At 48.9% G+C, this 26,382-nt stretch overlaps 1 protein-coding gene across 2 annotated transcripts in view; it reads left to right on the top strand.

Annotated features, from left to right (window-relative positions):
* WDTC1 (WD and tetratricopeptide repeats 1) overlaps positions 1-25,723 on the top strand; it is a 59,214-nt gene extending 33,491 nt beyond the window's left edge. Inside the window, exons 4-16 of one of the 2 annotated variants that reach the window (XM_064493887.1) lie at positions 5,846-5,892; positions 6,345-6,456; positions 9,148-9,335; positions 11,667-11,849; positions 12,595-12,689; positions 13,096-13,211; positions 14,486-14,561; positions 15,180-15,285; positions 16,056-16,229; positions 19,322-19,557; positions 20,987-21,215; positions 22,152-22,344; positions 23,719-25,723. In XM_064493887.1, the coding sequence (XP_064349957.1) occupies positions 5,846-5,892; positions 6,345-6,456; positions 9,148-9,335; positions 11,667-11,849; positions 12,595-12,689; positions 13,096-13,211; positions 14,486-14,561; positions 15,180-15,285; positions 16,056-16,229; positions 19,322-19,557; positions 20,987-21,215; positions 22,152-22,344; positions 23,719-23,916 (1,953 nt within the window). In that variant the 3' untranslated portion in view covers positions 23,917-25,723. Of the gene's footprint in view, positions 1-5,845; positions 5,893-6,344; positions 6,457-9,147; positions 9,336-11,666; positions 11,850-12,594; positions 12,690-13,095; positions 13,212-14,485; positions 14,562-15,176; positions 15,286-16,055; positions 16,230-19,321; positions 19,558-20,986; positions 21,216-22,151; positions 22,345-23,718 lie in introns of both variants that reach the window. The other variant, XM_064493886.1, reaches the window with a different exon arrangement.
* Positions 25,724-26,382: the final 659 nt, after the last annotated feature.

Raw genomic sequence — 26,382 nt, 5'->3', positions numbered from 1 at the left:
GATCTAAATGCCTGTCCTTTATATCAGTACCACACTGTTTTGATTACTGTAGCTTTGTAGTAAGTTTTGAAATGGGGAAGCGAGTCTTCTACTTTGTTTTCTTCTTCTAGATCATTTTGGCTATTTGGGGTCCCTTGAATTTACATTCAAGCTTTAGGTTCAGCTTGTGAATTTTTTTAGAGAAGGCAGATGGGATTTTGATAGGGATTGGGTTGAATCAATTGTCATCTATTTTTATAAATAAAATTTTATTGGAACACAGCCACACTCATTCATTTATGTATTGTCTATGGCTGCCTTAGTAATTCAACAGCAGAATTGAGTAGTTGAAACAAAGATGGTGTGGTCTGCAGAGCCCAAAATATTTACTATCTGACTCTTTACAGGAAAAGTGCCAACCTCTGCTTTTGATGCTAGAGTAAACTCAATGTTCTGAAGCACCAGAGGGCAGAGCTAGGAGTCATTCATAATTCATTCATATGTTCAAGCATATATTGAGCACCTACAATATACAACATGGTAGTTGTAAAGTTTAATTCAAAGCATAAATGAAGGGCACAATATTGCCTGTGGTACATGGGGAGATAGTGCTTAGTATATATTAGCTACTACTGTTGCTATTATTATTATTACCTTTTTCCCCTCTCTTTATTGAGGTATGATTTACATAAAAATAAAGTACATAGGTCTCAAATATTAAGTTAGATGAGTTTTGACACTTGAGTGACTATCACCCACAACAAGATAGAAAAAGTCATTACCCTAAAAGTTCCCATGGTGCCCTTTCCAGTCATCCCTCCTACCTCAGAGCAACCACTTTTTGGCTTCTGTCTCCATAGGTTAGTTTTGCCTGTTCTTGTACTTTATGTAAGTGGAATTATATAGTATATATATATTTTTTGTATTTGGTTTCTTTTGCTTAGCATATGCTTTTTCATCCATGCGATTGCGTGTGTCCCTGGTTAGTTCCTTTTCATTTCTGAGTAGTATCACCCTGTATGTATACAGAGGTCACTGCATTTTGTGTATCCATTCTCCTGTGGATGACCATTTGGTTATTTCCAAGTTTAGGGCTTTTAAAAATAAGGCATCTATGGATATTCTTCTGCCAGTTTTTATGTGGGCAAATGTTTTCATTTCCCTTGAGTAAATACCTAAAGGAATGGAATTGCTAGACAGATGTAAGCTTAACTTTATATGCAACTGATAAACAGTTCTCTAAGGTGATGGGAGCAGTGAAGTCTCTTTTTAATAAGAGTGGCATTTGAGGTAGTCCAGCACAATTAAAGAAATACTTTGGAGTCATAGAGATCTGGGTTCCCATCTGGGGTCTGGTGTTTACAATTTGTGTGACCCTGGATAAGTTATTTAATATCTGAGACTTGGTCTTACCTGTAAAAAGGGAGTGACAATGAGATCACGTATATTATTATCTAATATTCTACCTAGCAGTGGCATATCAAGGTGGGGGCAGCAGTGCAGGCTTGTAAGGGGATGCAAAGTCTGTAAAGAATTTAAAAGCAGTAATAAAACCAACTAAAAGTCCTTTTGCTTTTTATCATCATTATGAACCTACAGTTCTAAGCAGAGTCAGTGATAAAATGCTTCTCCCTGCCTCCTTTTCCTCCCATACACCATGCTACCTAGCAAATTATAGGGTCTTATAGTAAATAGAAATTATAATCAATATTCAATGAAGTTAAGCAGGAACTAGAAGTTAGATGTAACTGGGAACTTAAGTGAGATTTGGAGCTTTTATTGCAGGTTCATTCTCTGTGCACTTTCAGTTTCCTCCAGGTCCCTGGTGTGCAAGGCCCACCTTAAGTAGAAACATTTCCAGGGTTCCAGGGAGGCACATGGAAGTCTGCTTCTCTCTGGGAGCCATCTGTAAACAGTCCCTCCTCTAAATTCCTTTAAATTTTGAGGTTTTCTCCCCTTCTTTTTGAAACCCACTGTTTAATTCTATGTCATAGGCATATTTTGTTCCATCGTATTCTTCAACGTACTTACAGATCATGTACCTATATCTAAGCCAGCCTTATTTATCAAGGCCAAAATAAATCCTCTTCAACACTCTGTGGCTTGTAAAGTAGCTGTTCAAACACATATTGTAACTTATAAAGCCCTTTATTAATATTTTTTCTCGGTAGTTACTTTGTATTTTTGTAGAATCAGGTTTGAGTCTTCTGTCTATACTTTTCCAACTTACCTGCCTCTTGAGCTATTTTTTACTATGTAAAAATGTATCATAAGTATTATATTTGTCTACTGGATGGGCTACTGATTTGAGGACAGATAGGGTAATTGTAGAAACATTCATGCAGTTTTCAGACAGCTCTTGAGAGCCTGAGCTCTTGAGTTAAAACCCCACCTCCTGGCACCACTGCTACCTGTGCCACATTAGGTGTGTCCAGTTATGTGGGTATTTTTTCTTTTACACCACCAAGCAACTCTCCAACACCAGCTGGGTTCCCTACAATTTAACTCAGTTCTGATACTATCTTCCTAAAGATAGCATCCAATCTCACACTTTAAGGGTCGGTCCTGTAAGACTAGCCTGCTGCTCCCCACCCCTCCTTAAGATGCCAATTGCAAATCCAAGTTGTCACCTGTGATTCTGATCAATCGGCTATAGATTAGGGGTTCCAACCACCTTCTTCTTGGGTTCGATTAATTTACTAAAGTGGCTCACAGAACTCAAAGAAACATTTTTTACTTACTAAATTGCCAATTTATTATAGAACGATATAACTCAGGAACAGCCAGATGGAAGAAATGCATAGGGCAAAGTACGTGGGAAGGGGTGCAGATCTTCTGTGCCCTTTCCAAGCGTGCCAGTCTCCCCAAATTTCCACATGTCTACCAACCCAGAAGCTGTCCAAACCGTGTGCTTTGGGGTTTTCTATTACATCAACATGGGTGATTAAGTTATTGTACATTGGTGATTGGTTCAGCCTTCCCTGGAGGTCAGAGAAGTGGGACTGAAAGTTCTAACCTTCCAACCATGTTTGGTTGCCCAGCCACCAGCCTCCATCCTTAGGTACTTTCTAGAAATCATCTCATTAACATAAACTCAGATGTAGTTGAAAGAAGTTTGTTATGAGTATCACGACACCTTTACCACTCTTATTACTTAGAAAATTCCAAGGGTTTTAGGAGCTCTGTGCCAGAAATGAGGATGAAGACTAAATATATATTTCTTATATATAAATATAAAAATGTGCTATATCACAATATAGCAACAGATTACATAACCTCTCCAAGCACTGTTTTTCTTATTCGTGAAATGAGTAATGATACCTGTTTCTTAAACAACATAATGGACGCAGAATGCTGTATTAGTTTCCTATTGCTGCCACAACAAGTTACCACAAACTTAGTGGCTTAAAACAACACAAATTTATAATCTTACAGTTCTGTAGATCAGAAGTCTGACATGGGTCTCACCAGGCTAAAGTCTTGACAGGGCTGTGTTCCTTCTGGAGGCTGTAGAGTGAGTCCATTTCCTTGCATTTCCCAGTTTGAGGAGACTGCTGCATTTCTTGGCTTATGACCCCCTTCTTCCGTCTTCAAAACTAGCAACAGCAGGTCAAGTCCCTTTCAAATCTACATCTCTCTATTCTCTGCAGCCAGGCAAGGTTCTCTGGTTTTCAGGACGTGTGTGATTATATTGGGCTTACCTGGGTAATCCAGGATTCTCTCCCCACTTCAAGGATTTTAACCTTAATCACGTCGGCAAAGTCCCTTTTGCCACCTACCACAGCATACTCATGGGTTCCAGAGGAGCAGGATGTGACATCTGTTCTGCCTATTGCAAGCGCTAGGTACTGTGCCTAGCTCTTTGTAAGCCCTCAGTAAGTGGCAGTCATTCAAGGCCCTCAATACTCTGGGAAACTGCAAGCTGAAGATGTGACCTCTGGGCACAAGTAATTTAAAGACTAGTGGGAAAATAAGAAGGGTGAGGACAGAAATGATTCTGATCCAGAAAGTGATGAGAGCCATATGTGGGGCTTCAACCAAGTGCCGTGAGAAAGTGAGAGACCTCAGGTCAGCAAGTGGTCTTGCAAGTTTGAACAGAGTGAATGTGTCAGTTACTGTATTTAAGTGCAGAACCTGGAAAGAAATGAGGTTCAACCGAGATGAGAATCTTTATAGGGTAAGAGGGAAGGAGAAGGCAAAAGAAAAGCCTCTTCTGACTAGAGAGTCGGGGAATTAGATTTGTTTGTATCTCTTGATTCTTCCCACTAGTCCCACTGGACTGATTTGTTCATTATGCAGCAGGTACGTGCCAGGCACTGCACCTGGCCTTGGGGATACAATGAACATAGTACACAAAGCCCGCTTTCTCAGTCTGGTGAAGCAAGGAACCATGTCGACACAGAGCCCTAATACAGTGTGACAGTACGAGCCCACAGGAAGGGCGTGCCTCCCTCCCAAGTTTATAGGACAGGAAAGGCATCTTGAGGGAAATGCCTGTAAACTGAGACCTGAAGAATGAGTTACTCAGGATGCTTTGGGCCACAAGTAACAACCCAATTCAAGTGACCTTAAACAACAATGAATAGACTGGCTCCTGAACTGAAAGTCCAGGAGTGGAACGGGCATCAGCGTCAGTTACTCTGGTCAGTCTGGCCCCATTTTTCTGTGATTCCCTTGGCTGGGCTTTCCTCTTCATGTTTATTTCACTCTCAGGCTGGCTTCCCTCATGGTGACAATTCTAAGAGTCACAGAGGACACCCAGCATCCAGAGAAAAAAAGGCATCTCTCTCATAGACTCTGTCCTGAGAATGAGAAAGCTCCTTTTCCACACACTCCCAGCACCTGTCCCCCTTGCATCTGGCTGAGGTCACAGGCTCATTTCTGAGCCAATCCCTGTGCCCGAGTGAATGCTGTGTCAGATTGGCTTAGGCCTGAGTTCCCGAACCTATCACTGTGGGAAGGACCATGGACTTACACTTCCTGAAACATATGGTCTGATCTGGGGCAGGCAGATAATGAAATGAAAATCAAGGTGCCTTTAGGAATGAGGGATGGTGGGGGAGCAGAAAGAACAGTATGTAGAAATGGAAGAGACTTGTTCTCTCCTCCACCCATGTAAGACTCATTTCTGCCACTTTATACCTTCTGCTTTTTATGGATTCTGTTTCTTTGTAATTGTAGCTTTGCTGTGATTACTCTCTGTGCATGCTTTCAACTTAGGCATCTGTTGTTAACTGCCTCACTCCTCCATGTTTCTCAGTTCAGATCCCCAGGCTCAAGACTCTGGCCCAATTTCCCTTACTACACTGGGCTCCATCTACTTGAAGTAATCTCCAGAAGATTGAGGACTTTGTTTTGTAAACTGCTGTACCCCCAGCATCTGAACAGGCATGCAGTAGTGCTGGTTAAATTAAATATGTGCCAAATGAATGAAAGATCTGCCTTCTAGATGATTGACTGCCTTCAGTCAGAGGCTCCTCTGAGCAAATTTTCTGTGGCCGAGGGGATGTCCCTCAAACGGACTGTTGACATGTCCCCTCTAGTGATAGGAGCAGTGATTTGTTTGGATATCACTTCCACTACTGTTATCTGAACTTAAGTTTACTTTTCTGCAAAGTAAGATCAATGAAATCTGCCCTTTAAGGCTCAGGGGTGTTCAGTACCACGTGAGATCATGAATATGAACATACTTTATATATTGTAAGGTGCCAGGCAGTTAAATTCACTTCTGGTCACTTACATACACCTGGAAAACATTGACGATGGAAAGGCTGCTGTACCTGTTCAGTTCGCCTTCTTGGTGTTGAGTTCTCCAGGAGAACCTCTAACTGGCTCTTTCCTTGTCTCTCTCCATTTGCTCCCCCAGGGTCACTCAGGATGTGTCAACTGTCTGGAGTGGAATGAGAAAGGAGAGTAAGTACGAGCTCCAGCACCTGGAGGGGCGCTGAAGAAGGGTGTGGGGAGGCTGGAAGAAGGGCACTTTCCTAACTCTTTGTAGATCTAAGGAAAAAAGGGGACCCAAGTGAGGAGAGACTGCTACTCTCTACTATATACTGAAGTTTAGTTCATCATTATCAGTACAGAGTTAAACAGTGAATCCCAGGTAGAAGGAAGGTTGGATGACCATCCAAACCCTGTTTTGTTTGGTTTGGTTTTTGATAAGCTAATACACTTAAGGAACAATGGAAAATTTCTCAGGACAAAATAGAAGAAAATCAATCAGCGTTTACACGATAACCTTACATTCTGTGACATCTGCCGTTCTCCAAATTCTGTGTGGCCTACGTCCTTATCAACACAGGGAAGGGAGAGGGGACCCAGGAACTTGAGGAGAGGTCAGAACTGTTCCCTCGCTCTGCTTGCAGCTTGCTGGCCTCTGGTTCTGATGACCAGCACACGATTGTGTGGGACCCGCTGCACCACAAGAAGCTGCTCTCCATGCACACAGGACACACTGCAAATATCTTTTCTGTCAAGGTGAGCAGTTTAAGCCACAGAGAAAGTGAACGGTGTCACCGGGCTGTGCGCACGATCATGTTTGCATGTGTGTGTCCCATGTTCCCCTTGGGGTCACAAACATCTTTGTGATCTGAGCATCTGCTGATGATTCCTCAAACTCCATCTCTTTTCCACGCTCTACTTCCTCTTTTAGAGCCAAGAGGCCAGCTCCAGATGAATTTTGTATTTATGTGATGGGAGGTATGATTCTGAGCATAAACTTCAAAAGCAGGCAGACCTGTGTTTGACTCCTTTATCTGCCTCTTGGAAGCTGTGTGAACTAGGCAAATCACCTGACCTCTCTGAGCCTGTTTACCTGTCTGTGAAAATGAAGTAGCTAAAGAAAATTCCCCACATTCATGAATAAATGAGGAAATAATTTAATTTAAAAAGGAAGTAACAATCCACAGAGTTGACATTACATTTCAATGAGATAATTGATTAAAAAAAGCACCTGACACAGGTACTTTTAGCTGTTCTACTTTTCGTAGGAAATGAGTCTGCTGATTTGTTAGTGGGGGGGAGTTGAGCTGAAGAGAGGGAGGGAGGGGACTTACAAGTGTCTTCAGACCTCTGAAGCCCAGTTATGTGGAAGTGATATGAACTTGTCACTTTTGGTCCCACAGAACAGACCTAGGACTAGTGACTATAAGTCTACAGAAGCAAACGTGGACCTGATGAAAGAAAGAATTGTCTACTGCTCAGAGCTATTTGAAAAAAGTAAAGTGGGCCTTCTGAGGATGTAGTAAATGTCTTAGCACTGAGGTAGTCTCCTCAGTAGGAATTTAATTTGCCAGGTTTAAGGGTGAAGGAAATGGCCTTTTAAGTGTTGTTCCCAGCTCTGAAATTCTGTAATGGATATATGTGAGAGTGAGACTATCCTTTGGAAAGCCTCACTAATGTAAGAAATATTTTTCTAGTTACTATCAAGAAGAATTACTAGGTACCTGACAAAGAAGATAGATTGAAGAGTCAATCTCAACTTACTTCCCTAAACCCTCCTCTTTCCCAAGCTCTGATTCTTATCTTCTGCTCCAGGGACCAATCCAAGATGAATTTCTGTGATTTGAGAGACAGAATAATGCTGATTCACCTCTTGCGTGGTGAACGATTGCTTTCTACCCCTGAAAAGTGTTAATCCAGTTTAAATCTGTGGGGTCAGATCTGGGGAAGGGACCTACCGAAGCCATCAGTTTGGCATTGTAGAGCATAAAAGGTTGAGTTCAGAGTCTAAAATTTCCAATACTCCCTAATATTAAGACCTTGGATAAGGCACTTGCATTCATAGACCCTCAGCCTCCTCTTCTGTTATTTAAAAAAAAAAAAAAAGTGTGGAAAAGGGTTCCTCTCTCTCCTGGTAATAAACCACCACAGATATGTTCGTTTAACCCACGATCTCCCCCTGGTGGCAGGAGTGTGGGACAAGTATGGCAGCAGCCACAAACTCTTCCTAAAGGCTCTCCTGTTCATCTTTGTTGTTGTCTCAAGATGGGATTAAAGACTACTCATTGTCCCTAAAAATTGTTAAATTCCGTCTGTTTAATCTAGCCCTCATCCTGGTGAGCCATTAGAGAAGCGTATGTGGAAAGAGTAAATTGTTGCTCTTGCATGAACTTTTAAGTAAAGCGGGATTTCAGCTATTTAAATGCAAAATAATGCCCCCTACCCCTCCAGCACCATTTGGCCTTGCTGTGGGTTGTAGGGAACTCTTTAATTAATTAAAAAAAAAAAAAGATAATTCAATCTTTTGAACTCAAGAAAAGAAGAACTCACCTAACATCCCAAATATTTGTCTTCCTCAACGCTTGGTGAAAGAACTGTATACTTTCATAACTGTGAGTCAGAGTTGTGTTTGTGGCTATTTTATCCTTTTCATATATGATCTAAAGTATTTTGTCCTCAAGTTCATCAGAATGATTGGGTTCTCATTCTGTATAATAGCTGCATAAAGTTGTATTCTCTTGATGCTCAGCCCTTGCCCAAGGTCTGACATTTGAGCCATTTCCAGCCCTTGCCCTTGTAAGGAGTGCTACTCGAAGCATTTCTACACTGGTCCCTTTCTTCTTTTAGAATTATTTCTCAGAAGTAAAAGTTTTGGGTTGAAAGATAGAAATTGTTTTTATCTTTGTTACCTTTTGGTGTATTGTTCTCCAGAAATATTTGAACCAGTTTAAAACACCCACTCCCTTAAAACAGTGAAAATCCTTTTCATTTTAAGATTAATTTATTACTTAACCCTTAGGTTATTAAATAGTCATAATTTATGGGAGGCATATGGGAGTCAGACAGACTTGAGTTTGAACACAGTCCTGCTGAACTTCAGTTCTTAATGGGGTTATTCTAAGTATCAGTAAATTACCTGCAGGATATCTAGCACATGGTAAATAATTAGTAAATGGTAACAGCTCTGATTATTATCCTTTTAGCTCTTACCTGGGAAGAATCAGAGGAAGAGGGTTCCATAGGTCAGGACCACTCTGGCAAAGTAAAGGTGTATGTCCCGATTTTGACCTTTAGGCCTGTGGGCTGATGCTCGAGATCCTGTTTCCTTGGTGGATTGTCTTGCTTGGGCTTCTTTTCTTATCTGGTTTGAAGAGGGAAAGAAGCTACTAACATTTCATGACCTGCCCCCACCACCTGCTGACCTCTTCTTCAATCTCTTTTGAGCAGTTCCTTCCTCACGCTGGGGACCGAATCTTGATCACAGGGGCAGCTGACTCCAAGGTGCATGTCCACGACCTGACAGTAAAGGAGACGATCCACATGTTTGGAGACCACACCAACCGGGTGAAACGCATCGCCACGGCACCCATGTGGCCCAACACGTTCTGGAGCGCCGCTGAGGATGGGCTTATCCGGTAAGGGCCTGAGGCACAGAGTGGGGCCTGTGCCTCCCCTGCTCCCCTGCGTGTCTGTGCCCCCATCCCGTCTGCCCTACCAGTTCTTTCCATAGACCTGGCTCCTTCCCTCCAGCAGAGTTCCAGCCTCATTTGTCTGCCCAGGATGGTTGTCTGTGGACAGATTCAGCTGGGAACCTTTACTTACACTATTCTTCACCTTCCCCACTCCTTACCCTGTCCTGAACCACGTCCAAGCCCACTGGCCTTCTCACCACCTCAGACACAGTCTGCTGCCTCTGGGCTTTCACGCTTCTGTTCCTTCTATCCGGTTTTCTCAGTCTTTGTCACCCTAAGGAAACAGCTTAACAGTTACCTCCTCAGATGCACCTTCTTGGACCATCCTACCTAAAGCAGACCCCCACCATTATTCTCTGTCTCCATACCCTAAGTGTATCCTCTATAACTCTCATCACCATCTGTAGTTCTTTCATTTTATTTATTTGTTGGTTGACTTTTTTGTCTGTATCCCTCACTGAATAGTAAACTCTATCAGAGTTTTGCCAGTCTTCTCCATCTTGTCTGTGTCTATCTTGTCCTTGGTTGTGTCCCTAGAGCTGAGCACAATGCCTGGCACATAGAGGTACTTGATAAATCCCCCTTGATCAGTTGGTCAGTGGGCTCATACCTGGAAGGGGGGTAGCCAGCCAGAGATGGTTACTGTCCCCCTTTGCATTGGCCTGTATTGTCACACCTCTGCCTCTACCTCCCTTCATCTTAAAGTGGTCTCATTGCCCTCCTTTAACTCCTTTCTTCAGATGTGACCTTAGAACTTCCTTATCTCCCCAGTCTGCCTTACTTGCCTCCCTTGAGATACTATGGGACTTTGCACCCTCTTCCTTGTTAGAAAGGAGGAGGGGTATCTAAGTAAGTTATGCATGAACTATAACTCGGGTAGACCCCCCTGGACCACAGTTTCCTTATCTATAAAATGGGAATTATCATAGTATCTCTTTTGTTGTCCTGAGCATTAAAATTGAGATAGTACCTGTAAAACTTTAGCTTCGTACTTAGAAGACAGAAAGCACTTAGTTGGTGGTAGGTCCAGCTCTGTGTTGCACTTGCTGACCTTGACTGACCGGGCTGTGCCTGGGCAGCAGGTAGAGGCTAAACATCCAGGGCGTTCAGTGGGGGCCTAGTACTTGGAGCAGGTGCAGCCAGGGAGGGCGCCCCAGCAGAAGCTGAGCCTTTCCAGAGAGGGGGTTTGGAGGATTAGGGTTGGCAAGGAAAAGCAGAGTGGACCCCCAGCCTGAGCAGAGTGTGTGAAGGCAGGGGTAGACGTGCCACATACAGGCACAGAGTCTGTAGGTGTAACTGACCCACACTTAGAAAACTGAGGAACAAAGTTGGAGAGGTGTGTGAAATCATGTCTTGAAGACTAGACTGAGGAGTTTGACAGACGTGAACTAAAAGTAAACTCATGCTAAAAGTGTTGAGGAGTCTCTGTAATTTTTTGAGCAAGAGAGTGATGTAACAAAATATTTTAGGAAGAGCAATCTGATGAGAATGGCTTAGAAAGGTAAAGTGAACAATGAAGAGATTATTGCAGAGGTGGGTGAGCATGTGGGTGATGCCCTCACCAGTGCCTGAATGTGCCTGTGTCCCGGCAGTGGGAGTGTGCTGGGGCCCGCGGGACATTGTGGCATGACCTTTACCACCAGATGGGACTCGTGCTTGTCCTGGCAATGGGTATTTCTACGTAGCTCTTAGATCACCAGATTCTCTTTTCTGTCACCTCCATACTTCTTTTGTTTCCCCTAAGAAACTAGATTAAGAATAGCATTAAGAATTAGAATCAAGGAGCAAAGCAGAGCGGTTAAAGTGCAGTCTTCCCAGCTCTGCACTGTCTGCAGGGTCATCCAGGCAAGTTATTTAACTTCTTTGAACCTCAGTGTTCTAGTGGTACCTAGGGATAGTATGAGAATTTAATTAGATAATACATGTACAACACTTAGGGGCAATACTGGACACAAAGCAATTTCTCACTAAGTGTTAGTAGTCACTAGTAATAGTACTCAGTAACAATAATATTGAAATTTGTTTTTTAAAAAAGCCACAATAGTATCCACCTTAAGGAGTAATGTTAGAATAAAACAGAATGTGTGAGAAGCCTACTACAGGTGCCTGGCACACAGTGGGCACTCAAGAAATGGGAGTGGTTTTGACATTCTTAGTATTTACAAACAGGTCCAAAGCCCCTCCCAGTTCCCTTACACAGGAGGCCTTGGCTTCTCCCCTGCCCTCCACCTATGGACACGACCCCCCATCCCCTAACTGTGTCCTCTCTCACAGCCAGTATGACCTTCGGGAGAACAGCAAACACTCGGAGGTGCTGATTGACCTGACAGAGTACTGTGGCCAGCTGGTGGAGGCCAAGTGCCTCACTGTCAACCCCCAGGACAACAACTGCCTGGCAGTAGGGGCCAGCGGGCCCTTTGTGAGGCTCTACGACATTCGCATGATCCATAACCACAGGTATGAACAGCGTGGCCTCCCGTGGGCAAGTCCCTGCGAGCCTGCAGCCCCTTCCCCTCACCATCATGCCCTCTTCTTTTTAAAGCGGGTTTTTAAAATTTTGTGATTTTTGAAAAAAAAATTTAATCCATGCTTGTTTTCTAAGATACGAAAAGTATATTGAAGAAATTACCCATCATCCATCACCTGAAAGAAATCACGATGTATAATATTTTCTGCTTGTTCTTTTACTATAAGTGTATGTACAGAGTTATAATCTTGTACATGTCATTCCTTTATTTGTACGTGTGATTTTACTTTACTCTTTTTTTTTTTTAAACAAAAGATGTCCCAGACCTGAGCAGCTCCACCAGCCTAGGTGTTCAGTGGACTCCTGGGGCAGGTGCAGGGACTTCTGGCCTGCTTTCCTTCCATTTGTGGATTTGGGCCACTGTTGTCACTCCTCACACACGACATGACTTAGCATGGACCTTGAGCCTTAGCCTCCTCATCTGTAAAATGAGGCTAACAGGGTGGCCATGAGGACCAAGACAGTTGGCAGGACATACTTAACAGAGCACTGTAGTGTATGTGTCCACAGCTGTCTAGCTGCTGGACCTTTAGGGGTGCTGGGGTAAGGAAGAAAGGTACCTCCTCCCACATCTCTCCAGGGATAGAGACTTAGGGTTTTCTCTAAGGAATGCGGTCTGGTCTAGCCAGGAGAAGTGTTAGGCATTATAACCTATATGATTTGCTTTCCTACCAGGAAAAGCATGAAGCAGAGCCCTTCAGCAGGTGTGCATACCTTCTGTGACCGGCAGAAGCCCCTTCCAGACGGTGCAGCCCAGTATTACGTAGCAGGTAGGGCTCAGCCCAACTCTGGCCCCAGACCCTTGGCTGGGTGCTGCCTCTCTCTGGGGCAGTGCAAGGAGCCAGCATGGCGCAGTGATCAGGAGCAAGGGGCTTAGAGTCAGACAGACCTGGGCTTTAATCCTGCCGACCTTTGACCAGCCATCATGCGACCTTTGGCAAATTACTTACCCATGATGAGTCTTCATTTCTTTTCTGTAAAATGGGGTTGTAATGACTCGATGAGATAATGCATGTGAAACAGTTGGCCCAGTGCATATAGTAAGGACTCAACACTTGAAGCTGCTTTGACGATGATTGCTTTCATCATTGATGTGGCTGGCTTCACACAACTCCCTTGCCCCTTCTGGGAGGGACTGGGAGCCTCACACTAGGATGACTGGGCTGTTCCCTGCAGGTCACCTGCCAGTGAAGCTGCCTGACTACAACAACCGTCTGAGAGTGCTGGTTGCCACTTATGTAACCTTCAGCCCCAATGGCACAGAGCTGCTGGTCAACATGGGAGGAGAGCAGGTATGGATGGCTGCCCACGGTGGCTCTGCCTGACCCTGCTCCTATTACCCAGCAGCCAGGGCTGTGTACCCCACATCCACCATCATGAGACAGACAAGAAGCCTCGTTGTAAATGACATTACAGTGAAATGTGGAAGTGACATGACATCCTTGGAATTCCCAGAACAGTGCCCTGACCTTGAGTGTAAGCTTTAGAATTGACAGACTTACCTCCAAATGCTGGCCTCCTGTTCACTAGCTGTGTATTGTGACATTAAACAAGTCTTTTCATTTTTCTGAACATTGGTTTCCTCATCTGCTATTTTCCTAGGAGGAAATCCTGGGGCTGAGAGCATGCAGCCAGGCTGTAGTTAAAGCCAAGTTTGGGAAGTATTTTTTGATAATAGGAGGTTGCTTAACCTTCTGTTTACATGCTCTCAGTCAGGATATGTAGTAAGCCTTGCATGAGTTCATTTACTCTACAAACACTGAGTACTTACTCTGGGAGAAACATTATCATAAACATGAGGGAGACAAATGTGAAATACGACCCCTCCTAGGCTGATGGGAGAGCCGTGGCAAGCGAAACTGTTGATGACATTAAAAGGCAAAGTGTGATTTTGTAGAAGAGAAATGGGATGGAGAATGGGTGAGCACCTGAGTTAGAAATCAGACTCTGGCTTCAGATTGCTGAGCTATCACCTGGCGTAAAGATAGCAGAGTGGTTTGGAGCCAGACAGACTTGGTTTTGGGTGCTGGCTGTGCCACACTGTTGCTTTTGTGGCCCTGGATAAATCAATGAAACTCCAAGCCTACATTTCTTCATCTATAAAGGAGGTGATGATAATAGTACCTTTTTGTGGGGTGGTTTTTAGAATGAAATAAGAAAAGTCATACAAAACACTTAGCAGAGGTCCTGGAGCAAAGTAAGAATTCAATAAGTGTTAAGTAACAATAGATAATATTTACCAAGGGAAGTAACTAGCAGTGTTACTTTGGACAACTTGCTTCCCTTCTCTGAGGCTTCAGTTTTCCCAGCTGTAAAATGAGACCTCTGAGGGCTTTGTCAGCCTAAACACATGATTCTAAGTAATGACAACATTTCAGGCCATCCACTCTAACAGCCAGGAACTGGAATGGCTTTCCTGCCTGAGGTTTGCTCAAGAGAAACCCCTCCTGCCTCGGTTGAGGGTTCCCTGCTCAACACTCAGCTGTGTTCCTGGAGCCACCTAGGTGTGGTCCAGCCACATTCCTGCCTCACAGTGTCCATTCTTCTCTTGACCCCTCCACCCTAGGTCTATTTGTTTGACCTGACTTACAAGCAGCGGCCATACACATTCCTCTTGCCTAGAAAATGCCACTCCTCAGGGGGTAAGTTCTCTCTTCGGGTGTCCTTGAGGGCAGCTCTGCTGGGGAGCGTGAGTGCGCGCTGCCTCTGCTGAGAAGCCTGCCCCTTCCCGTGTGCTGTGGCTGTGATCCTCCAAAAGGAGTAGGTTCTCTGAAATAACACTGTACAGTAAGAAGGAAGGTAACACTGGGTCGGAGAGGTCTGTCAAGGGGATTTGCTTTACAGCCCTTCTCACTTCCCTCTGAAAAAACAGGTTCTTTCCATGGCTCGGCTCTTGAGAACCTGAAGTAGTTGCCCTTCCCTTCTCGCCCTGGATCAGTCTCCTCACTGACTTCTTGCTGAGGCATACGGTTGATTTAGGCACCTCCTCACCACCCATTCCCATCCCCACCCCCAGCCAAGGGTAATGCCAAGTTGAAGTTGTGTCCCTCTCCAGCCAGCAGAGGGCGCACAGGCTTTTCTTTATGTCCTTGCTTGCCTGCTTGTCAGAACTTGCTTTCTGGGAGTGGATCTTACCCTGGGAGGATAGCCCCACAATGGAACCGTCAGACCCTGTGATGGAAGCTGGAGGGCTGCCGAGGGGAAATGGAGACCTCCTTCTAAGTTGTTGCTGTTCCTTTCTCCCCATGCCCTGCCAGAAGTTCAGAATGGCAAGATGTCTACCAATGGTGTGTCCAATGGCGTGTCCAATGGCCTGCACCTTCACAGCAATGGCTTCCGGCTCCCGGAGAGTAGGGCACATGTCAGGTGAGGCCAGCATGACTTACCAACCCTCCCAGCCCCAGTTACACCTTACGGACTGGAGGGAAGGGCATGTCCTGTAAACCTTCCTCCTGACCCCCTCCCAGGCACATACCCCAGAGTCAGGGAACTGGGGCAAAGAGGCTTCTGGAATGTGGCTAGTGGTCCCAATGCCACTTCTACTTGGTAGGACTCCAGTCATGTTCAACTGAAGCTCTGGTCCCTTGATACCAGTAGCTGGGATCAGGACCCAGGGGTTAGCTCCTGTTAGCACTGGGCCCCCTCCTAAAGGGGTCCCACACAAATGGGCCTCCCCCATTTTATTTTCTCTATCCATAGCATCTTCTGGCCTCTGTTCACTGCCAGGCCCTGTGCGGGCTTTGGTTTCAATGTGCCCAGATCCTCTAGCCCTTGAGAAAAACAGAATTATCTATAAAGAGATCCACAGGAGGGACCTGGGTGGAAGCTCAGCACGGAGGCAAGTGGTGTCAGCTACTTTCATGCCCAAGAATTTGATTAAGAATTCCCCAAACCTGTCCAGGATAGCTTCATTTCTGCCTGTCTGGTTTTTTCACTGGCTCAGAGCATCTGGAATTGTGACCATTCCCTCTCACAGTAACCCAGGCCAAGGATACAAATGGAACCCTCTTCTAGATGACAGTGCAGATCCCAAGGTCCAAGAAAACCTGAGTGGCCTTCAGGCAGGGCTACAGACTTCCTGAGGGACTTCTCTGACTTTCCTTGGTTGGCCTGACTTGGCTCTGCTTCCCCCATAGCCCCCAGGTAGAGCTGCCCCCATACCTGGAGCGCGTGAAACAGCAAGCCAATGAGGCTTTTGCCTGCCAGCAGTGGACCCAGGCCATTCAGCTTTACAGCAAGGCCGTGCAGAGGGCCCCTCACAACGCCATGCTCTACGGGAACCGAGCTGCTGCCTACATGAAGCGCAAGTGGTAAGTGGGCCTGGGCCAGGACGAAGGATGAAGGCAGTGGGCCTGATGGAGCCAAGTTGCTGAGGCATCCAGGAAAGTAGCAGTAACATCCTGCTGCCTCTTAGGGCTTCTTAGGCCCAGGCTTCTCCATCCCACCTCCAGGTTGGTGGTGGGTTGGCGCCTGACCTGTTAGTCAGGAAGTCTCAAGCACCAGGAAAGCTCACAGTTAAGTGGAACATGTTCACGAGAGGCATCAACATGGTGCTTTGTTATAAAGTGCTATGACCACTGGGGAAGTGGGAATTGAGAGAATGATTAATCCCAACTCTTAGAGAATTCGGCCCTGAATTGGACTTTAAAGGAGCAGTAGAGTCTTGCTAGATGGAAATGAGGCATTTGGTGAATTCAGTTTGTATCTATTTGAAATGATTCTTCAGCTCAACCCTGGGGTTTGCTTTCCTGTGCTCTTGGACCCTTTAGACCAAGCACAAATGAGATCCCAGATATCTGAAGCTGGCTGTGGGTCTTGCTGTGTTGTAGTGGCTAGTGGTAAAGGAGTAGGTCCATATCCTGAAGAACCTTTATCTTTGGAGACCATAAGGGCCCCCAGCCCTTCTGCCTGCAGCACCAGCAGGCAAGCAGGCAGGCAGACCCCATACCCCAGCCAGGGCCAGGACGGGAGATGGATAGAGCTGGGCCCACAGCCATTTCTGCTCCGTCTGGCATCCGTCAGCTCTGCCCAGACAGACAGGCCAGCTGGTGTGCCATCGTCTGGCTGCAACTAGGCAGACCAGAGAGAGAAGCTTAAGAAACCCACCCAAGTCAGCAGGATGGTGGATGGGGGTTTGGGAAGATGCTGTCCCCACAGACCTTAGCTCAGGCGTCAGGAGTTTGCCAAGGGCTCAGATGGCAGCCAAATCCAGGAGATGACAGTTTGGGGGCCATCCTGAGATGTTTTGCCTCCCTGTCCCAGAAAGTGGGTAGAATGCAGTGGTCTTCATCCAGGCTCTATGCTGAGAGCTGTCTCACTCCTGCATTCTTGCTAAGGGAGACTAATGATTTCCCAAGCCATGTTCTATGCACTAGGACCTAGGGACACAAAGGTCTGTCACTTTCAGTTCCTGTGCTCCAGAGTGCCCAACCTTTGGATGGAGGATAAAGATGTGGACATGGTTCATCACCAAAGAGGCAGGAAGCAGTAAGTCTTTAATGGTCAGGTGAAGTGCTCTGGGCATCAAGGAAAGTTAGGTCACTTTAACTGAGGATCAGGAAAGCATCAGGAAGATGTGATGTCTAAATGGGCTTTCAGTGTGGGCAGGCTTAGACAAGGAGATGAAAAGAGGAGGGGACTGTGGGGGAAGGACATTCCCAGGGAGATGCAGTGGTGTGAACAAAGGCATGGGGGTGGGGGACTGACTGGAGAGCTTGTTTGCAGAACAACAAATCCATTTGGCTGGAGCAGAGGGTTCGGGAAGGGACTGGCAGGAGATGAGTCTGTGAGGTAGCCTGGGGCTGGCCTGGGAAGGACTTGGAATGCAGAGCGGTGGTGTTTTGGCCTTAATTCAGTGGATGATGGGCAGCTACTGAAGAGTTTTGAGCAGGAGAGGGATGTGCTGAGGGCTGTCTTTTCAGGGAGATCGATCTGGCAGTATGTCTGGATGGGTGAGCCTCCCCATCCCCACTTGCCTGCCAGTGACCCCTAGAATGTCACATTCTGTCCCAGGCCAGTCTCCCCAGGGCTGCCATCTGCTCCTGGATGCAGTGGGAGCTGTCAGCCTCCGGCTCCTGGCTGGTCGCTGGTCTGGCTCTCCCCAGGAGCTCTGAGGGGCACCTTGCAGGCGGTAATTGGGTTTCCAAACAGCGCCTGCTCCTTCGTCACAGCCACTCGTTCTGACGCAGGCCATGCTATTGAAGCACTCTGTCTCCTGCCTGCCCCCACAATGGCTGAGTTGCGTGTCCTAATCTGAGCATGGCTGCTCCAAGGACCAGATGCTCCCTCTGAGTGCTGTAGGGGAGGAGGGTTAGGAGGACATCTCCCATGTTGGGCCTTCTCTGGCCCCACTCAGGAGGATTGTGAGCCATGCCTTCATGGAGGGACCACCAGCTCTGGGGAGTGCTGCTTAGGACAGCTGGGTCCTGGGCCCACCTCAACCCAGCAGGAAAAAAAAAAAAAGAAAAAGAAAACCAGCTCCCAAAGGAGAAGTGGCTCCTAGGGACCCATCCAGCTCTCCAGTTGAGAGGTGGGAACTGGTCTACAGAGCTGGGGGAATCTGTATCTTACATTCTGGCCCACAGTGGGAGAAGGAGGGGCTTCTCCTTTGCCTCCAACCCCCAACTACTCTCCCCAAAGAAAACCATTCCCACTTCCCCATATCTATTGCTTTGGGGGCTTGGAGAAGTGAGTGTGGACGATTTGGAGCTCCTGGCGTGCAGCAACCCCCCCACACACACACACAGCCATCAGGTTCCAGAGAACTGACTCTGCCAGACTGTCAGGCCCCATCCTCCAGCCCCGGGAGGTAGAGGCCACAGCTGCTGTGGATCAGTCAGCCAGGACGGAGGGGGGTCTGGCTGAGGGCTTGCTGCCTGCTGGTCAGACCCTGAATCCCCAGCCTGGCACTTCTGGCTTCACCAGACCACAGAACTGTCCTTGAGGGCCCCCTGCCTCAGACGTGGCTTTGAAGGCCAGCCGGGGGTGGGGGGGGATCTGAGGAGGTGGATGGAGGAAGAGAGAAGGAGGGCTTGGGGAGCCTGAGGCGGGCAAGATGCCAGGCCTTCTGCTGCAGAGCTGCGGGTGCCTGGGGTGAGCGGATGTGCAGTTGCACGCTGTGTCCAGCAGAGGGCAGCTGGATACTGGTTTTTGCCACCACCTACCTCCCATTTCCTACCTACCCAAGACCTCAAGGTTCCTGGCTTGCCTCCTTAACAAACCCCTTCTTCTGGGGAGCAAGGCCTGGGCTGATCCAAGATTCTCTTCACCACCCCCCCAGTACCTTTGCCCTGAGATCTCTCAAAGGTGGGGTGGGGTGGCCACTGAAAGTGAAGGAGACTGAGTGGAGACTCCTGCATGCCACATGGCCCCACCTCCAAGCCACGTTCCCTTGCTTTTCTAGGGATGGTGACCACTACGATGCTCTGAGGGACTGCCTCAAGGCCATCTCCCTAAATCCATGCCACCTGAAGGCACACTTCCGCCTGGCCCGATGCCTCTTTGAGCTCAAGTACGTGGCTGAGGCCCTGGAGTGCTTGGATGATTTCAAAGGGAAGTTCCCGGAGCAGGCACACAGCAGCGCTTGTGATGCATTGGGACGTGACATCACGGCTGCCCTCTTCTCCAAAAATGATGGTGGTGAGTGGGTACTGAGGGGGGGTTGCTGTCACTCTTTCTATTTAAGGTGCTGCATGACGTTCTGGAGAGGATGTAGTTCTGGGGTTAGAGATACTGATTGAGAAACCATGTGACCTTGAGATAGTTACCTGGTCTCTTTGAGACCAGGATTAGCAGTAACATGTTGAGGCACCTGGTATAGTGCCCGCAACTTAGGATAAAAGTCAGCTGAACCCAGTGTGCCTTGCAGGTCATTCTCTCCTGCTCACAGACAGTCCTTGGCCACTCCATTGGGGTCTAAGTTCAGGGTAGTGGCTGGAGTGAGCTTGCTTCTGTTTGCATGGGTGCAGAAGAGACAGCAGCACAGGACAGTAGAAATTCCTTGGGCACAGATGTGGAGCTTCAGTTTCCAAGTTCAGCTCTGCCACTTGGTAACCATGTGACCTTGGGCAAAGCACAGCCTCTGGAACCTGCTGCCTTACCTGCATAGAGAGCATTTGAGGTCCTGCATGGCTCACCAGGGTAGCATTGGAGAGTGAGCTGGGTAACTGTGGTCTGTGAACGTGAGCGGGGAGCTCACTGGGGACAGGCATGGATTCTCCCACTCTCCTTTGCAGTTTGCTAACCATGGATTGATTCATTTGTCTAAATAGTGCCAGGCACTGTGCTGGGTCCTGGGAATACAGCTGGGAATAAGTCAGGTGGAATTTCTGTACTCATGAGTTTATAGCCTTGGGAAGGAACCAAGCGATGAAGGAGAAACAATGCCCTGGGGACCTGACAGGGTGTAGGTGTTGGGGGAGGGCTCGATGACAGACTCAGGTTCTTGAGGAAGAGACATTAAGGCTGAGGTCTTGAGGATGAGGAGGAAGAATTAAGTAGATACAAAGTGTAGCTGGGGCAGTAAAGAGTCCTGGCATAGGGACCAGCATGTGCCAAGGCCCTGAAGCAGGCAGGAACAAGGCACTGAGAAAACTGGTATGATTTTACCCAAGGCATTTAACCAGTCAGTACCTCAGTTGGGATCCATGATAACTTGTCCTCTAGAGAAGGGGGCTTGGACCTTACTGCCTTCAGAGCTATGAATCTCTTTAGAAAAATCACCCCCCCTCAAAGCTTTCTCAGCAGTGCTTTACCCTCCCCTCTCTACCTCTCACCTCCACAGAAACAGACGTTGGGCCTGTGCCTCCTTGGGGCTTCCAGACATTATTCAGGGACCTGAGCCAGGGCCTACCTGGCATCAGAGGTCTCCTCTTGAACACCCTCAAGGGCCAAATCCAAAGATGCTTCTTCCCCATAGTTGTTCTCAGTTTTCCAGGGTAGGGGTGGAGGCAGGTAGCCCTCCATTTCTTACTGCTTGGACTGAAAACAGTGTGGAGTGGGGATGGAGGGGAGGTGGGGGAGGGGAGGGAGGAACAGGACTCTCACCTTTCCTGTTCTCTTTCCGCAGAGGAGAAGAAGGGAGCTGGTGGTGGTGGCGGTGGCGGCGGCGGTGGCGGCGGCGGCGGCGGCAGCGGCGGCGGCGGCGGCGGCCCCGTCCGCCTCCGCAGCACGAGCCGCAAGGACTCCATCTCAGAGGATGAGATGGTGCTGCGGGAGCGAAGCTACGACTACCAGTTCCGCTACTGTGGCCACTGCAACACCACCACGGATATCAAGGAGGCCAACTTCTTTGGCAGGTCCGAGGCCCTGAAGAGGAGGGGGGCACAGCCCAGTTGGCAGCAGGAGGTTGGGAGGGGAGGTGTGGGGACATAATGCTTTCAGGAAAGAGTCTCAAACCCCAGCCCTTGGGCAAGTGGCTTCACTTCTGTGGGCCTCAGTTTCTTCGTCTGTAAAATGAAACCACCCCATCCTACTAAGGGGCCATAACAAGGACTAAGAGGTAATCCAGAAAGCATCCAGCGCAGCGCCTGGACTCACCCTTACCCCCCACCTCCTGCTCCCTTTATCTCCATGTGCTGGAGCTTGGTTTCTTTATCTGGATTCCTGGAGCCTTCCTCTGCTGGGGGCATGAGGCAAGAGCCCCGAGAGGCTGGCAATCTTATGTTCCTAGAACTGTGCCCCCAGTACTGAGGGTCATGGCCCATGTCTCAGACACCACTGCCCCCAATCCTCCTTTGCAGATGATGTGCTTGCTTTGGATAGATTAGGTACATGACTGTGAATCAAGAATCTCCCTCAAGATCCCTTTTAAATGTCAATGGTGTGTGAGGGGCAGATGTGCTGTAGGATTTTGGGGTCTGGATCCAGGAAAGCTAGGACTTCTGAGGAAAGCCTCAGGCAAGAGTGTTCTCAAGAGTTTTCCCAGAGACCTAAGAGATGCAAGATCCTGGTACCCAAGGACCTTATAATGTAGTTTGGGGGAGAGTAAGTTGGGTGGACCCAAGCAGTCCCTGACACTGAGGTTAAGGGAACACTTGAGCAGTGACAGGGCTCTGCAGTGTGGAGAGAATGGCCATGTACGTGGGAGCTCTGAGTCAGGGGAAGGCCTCAGATTTCGGAGGGCTGATGGGCTTCAAACGTTCCTGCTCCCCCTTTCCCTGAGCCGCACAGCCTCTACTTGAGGCTGTAGGGCAGTACCCCACCTGACCTCCCTGCCCTTTGCTCCCCGCCAGCAACGCTCAGTACATCGTCAGTGGCTCTGACGATGGCTCCTTCTTCATCTGGGAAAAGGAGACCACCAACCTGGTCCGCGTGCTCCAGGGGGACGAGTCCATCGTCAACTGCCTGCAGCCACACCCCAGCTACTGCTTCCTGGCCACCAGCGGCATTGACCCTGTTGTGCGGCTGTGGAACCCCCGGCCAGAGGTGAGGGTGTGGACAGGTGGCAGAAGCTAGACAGGAAGGAGGGTAGGGATGGTCCCTGCAGCTGAGCCTGTGAGGGTTGGAGAGGTCACCTGAGTTACGTAGAGGCCAGAGGCTGCTAGAATGAGTGAGCTCTTACCCCAGGGCCCAAGGCTGTGTCGAGGTGGGGAGTCAGCAAGTTCTGAAAGCTCCAAATGAAGTGGGCAACTCCTGGGGCATGTCCTTGAGCCAGCTGCAAAGATGAGACTCACGTACAGCGAACTAACCACGGACTGGGTGCAGGAGGGCAGGGAGGGAACGGACCAGCTCGAACACCACCTCATGAGAACGGTACCTCAGAGGCTCCCTAGGTGCTCTGCCCCTCATAAACCACTGTGCCGTGTCCCCCAGAAGCTGTGCAGAGGCCAGTCCCTCAGTCACATGAGAAGGATGTAGGCTTTGGAGTCTGGTGGGCCTAAGTTTGAATCCTGGTCCCCTCACTCACTGCCTGAGGGACTTAACCATCTCTGACTCAGGGTTTTATCATCTGTACATTGGAACGGGAATGACAGCACCACCTCAGAAGGTTGCTTTGAGGATTAAAGAAGTGATGCCTGTGGTGTGTCCAGCCCACAGGGACACCTAGGACAGTGTAGTCCCCTCCACTTCCCCCATGGGTAGCCAGGTGGACCAGCCTGAGGCCTCCCCAGGCCTCTACCCCGCCTCCCCCTCTTCCCAGCTGGCAAACAGAAGTCAAGAGGTGTATCTAATTCCAGAGGCAATTTTCTATAAATTTTAAGGAGACCCCTACAGGACCCTCCCTTGACGGGAGAGGAAAAGGAGGATAAAGGAATCCTAGTTGGCAGTGGTAGCAGAAGAGTAGGGTGGGGGGAGTTGTGTCCATACCCTTACCCCAGGTGTCTAGTATGTGTGCCCAGCATATCCTGGTGTGAGTCCTCCCTCATTTACGTCCATGTACGGGCCCCCATGTATGTAACCCTGTGTAGTGTGTCCCCCATATATGTCTCCATGTGGTATGTCCTCATTTTCCCAGTGTGGGGCCTCCGATGTACACCCTGGTGTGTGTACTCCCCCCAGTAGGTATCTATCCCAGGGTGTTGTGTCCCCTCCTGGTGTGTATTACTGTGTGGGCCTCCCCAGCATGTATAACCCGTGTGGTGTGTCATCTCCCTCACACATGTCCTGGGGGGTGGGGGGGTCCCGCATACATCCCAGGATGTGTTCCCCTCCAGCCTTATACACATGTGGGTACACCCGGGTGTGTACGTGTCCCCCCACATGTACCGCTCAGCTCTGTGTGTGTGGCCTCTGCACACATATCCCATAATATGTGTGCCTTCCCCTCCAGTATGTCCTGGTGTCGTCCCCCCCGCCCAGAGTGAAGACCTCACAGGCCGCGTTGTGGAGGACATGGAGGGCGCGTCCCAGGCCAACCAGCGGCGCATGAACGCGGACCCGCTGGAGGTGATGCTGCTCAACATGGGCTACCGGATCACGGGCCTGAGCAGTGGGGGCGCCGGGGCCTCGGACGACGAGGACAGCTCCGAGGGCCAGGTGCAGTGCCGGCCCAGCTAGAGCCTCCCGGCCTTGGCCCAGCCCCTGCTGTTGCTGGATCCTCGCCTGGGCAGGAGGTCAGGGGGTTCTGTTTTAGTTTGTCTTCCCCTTCCCTCCATTTTTTCATTTTCCCTGTTTTGTTTGTTAGTTTGGCATTGGGGTGGGGGTTGCTACAACTTGCTGGCTTTCGGACTTTTGGGCGGATTGGCCCTTGACTGGCCCCAGCCCTGAGCAGCAGAGCAGGAGGGGAAGCTCCTCCATATGCCCCCCACCTCCCACTTCCCTGTCCCTGGAGGGCACTGGCCTGTGTCAGGTGGGGAGGCAAGGGCTGAAGCTGTCTTCAAGGACTGCCCGACCCTTCAGTTGGCAGCAGGACGAGGAGTGGGATTCCCAGGCTGTCAGGGCTAGCCTTGACCACTTGCTGCGTTTGCTCCTGGCGGGCAAAGCTAGCTCCTTCGTGGTCTTCAGGGAAGGTTTTGAAACAGGATAGGGTCCCCTCCCTTCCTCCAGAGCCACTGTGTCAGGGTGGAAACAGAAGTAAGGATGTGTGCCCTGGAGCAGGCATGGCCAGGCCACTGCCTCCTTGCAGTACAGCATCCTTGCCCTCGTCCCAGGCACTGGCTCTGGGTCCTGCGCCTGCTCTCAGGGGCTCAGCCTTTCCCAAGGGCCCTGGCAGAGGGTGGGGCACCGCATCATACCCCACCCATCTGTGCCAGCCCTTCTGCACTCGCACTCGGAAGGGCCACTCTCCTCCCTCGGGGTGGGCGCTCTTTGGCCTCACTGTGACCTTCCTGCCAGAGCTCCCAGCCAGGCCTACTCTCGCTGAGGTGGCACTCCCTGCTAGGGCCTTCCAGGCCCTCTCTGCCCTCCCTCCCACCCCACATGCTGAGCCGCCACAAAGACCAAAGAAGTGATGGCTTTTCTAGTCCCCTGCTGCTCTGGGGGGAGGGGTGGGTCTCCTGAGCCACTCAGATGGGAAAGTCCTAACTCAGCCCCCTCCCTCCTCAGCAGCCTGAGCTTTACACTGGATGCAGCAGTCACCCCACCACTCACCAAGCCTCCCTCTTTACCCCCTTGGCTCTCAGCTCAGGGGCTGCTCCCGGTAGTTGGTTCAGCCTTCCTCCCCTCTCCCTCCCCTTTCAGCGCTCACTTGGCTCCAGCCCTCCAGCTGCAGCCTCTGGAGAGAAGCGGCCTCCCTCCCTCCCTCCCTCCCTCCCTCCCTCCCTCCACCCTGTCTCTGCCAGGTGCCTCCTCTCAGTCAGGCTTCAGAGAAGCCCTGGAGACCGGAGGACCATGTTAAAAGCTTTTTCACAGTTTTAAGAAGATGAGGGGTATGAGGGGTGGTGAGGATAGTGGTGGGGGGTCTGGCACCATCTAGTCATTGCTTTAATCCCAGCAACACAGGTGGCAGCTCCTCCCCCTTCCTCTCCACCCCATCCACCCCTCTCTTCTAGCTTGGTAATGAAGTATATTTATTGGTGAAGGAAACAGCTGCTGCTGCTTCTCCTGCTGCTGGGACTTGCTCCCCATCTCTTCTCCAAGACCTTTCTCCAGCCGGGAGGGGAGAGCGGGAGCACTGGGGCTGGGCCCTGGGGCCCAAGGACCAGCAGGGGCCCCTTTGCTTTCCTGTGTTCGAGCCACGCCATTTCCTCTCTCCCTGCCTCCCACCCTCTTCCCTGCCTCCTGCCCCTGCCTGCCCAGCCTGGGCCCTGCAGTGTGGAGAGACACATAAGCCTTACTGTCCTCTGGGGGCAGGAGCCGAGCCTTTTTGTTGCTCCGCTCCCAGGAGAGTGAGGGTGACGCAATTGATTAAAACCATTTTGTTCTAGGTGTGGCTGGTGGCGTTTGTGGGATGCAAATGGGTCTTGGGATCAAAGTGAGGGTATCTCACCTCTGTGGCTCTGAGACTTTGTGTAACCACAGCTCTACCAGGTAGAATGAGGCCTCCCTTGGAGGGTCCCTGTGGACAGCAGCCACTCAGCCTAGCAGGGCCAAGGGCAGAGCCAGGCCTGGTGGCTGTGATTTGCAATAATCAGCTTTCACTCTCTGGGTTGTTTTCCCATCTGTAAAATAAGGAGATTGGAGTCTTAGTGGTTTTTCAGACTTTTAAAATCAGAACCCAAACAGGAAATAATATATTTTACATTGAGACCCAAGATACTCCTAAGTTTATTATGTAAGAATCTTACACAATAACATTTACCCTTGGTACATGCAATGTGTTCTATTTACCATTCTATTTTATTAAGGAGGAAAAATGCTGATTATAACCCACGAAATTGATTTCACAACCTACAGTTTCTTGATGGGCCCTGGATTAGAGGAGTTCTTAGAACAGAGGTTCCGAAACTTTCTCAGCTCACTGAACCATTAGTGTCTCAGTAGTTTTTCTCAAGGACCCCCTAAGCCAAAAGAAATACCTTGTTAGTTAAGCCCAAATCACTTTAAGAATTAATGTCCTACCAAGTTAGTCATTTAAAAAAAATA

Source organism: Camelus dromedarius, chromosome 14 (genome assembly GCF_036321535.1).
Source record: "Camelus dromedarius isolate mCamDro1 chromosome 14, mCamDro1.pat, whole genome shotgun sequence".
Taxonomy (NCBI): domain Eukaryota; kingdom Metazoa; phylum Chordata; class Mammalia; order Artiodactyla; family Camelidae; genus Camelus; species Camelus dromedarius.
Note: the sequence above shows the minus strand (reverse complement) of the source record. Positions and strands in the feature narration are given on the sequence as shown.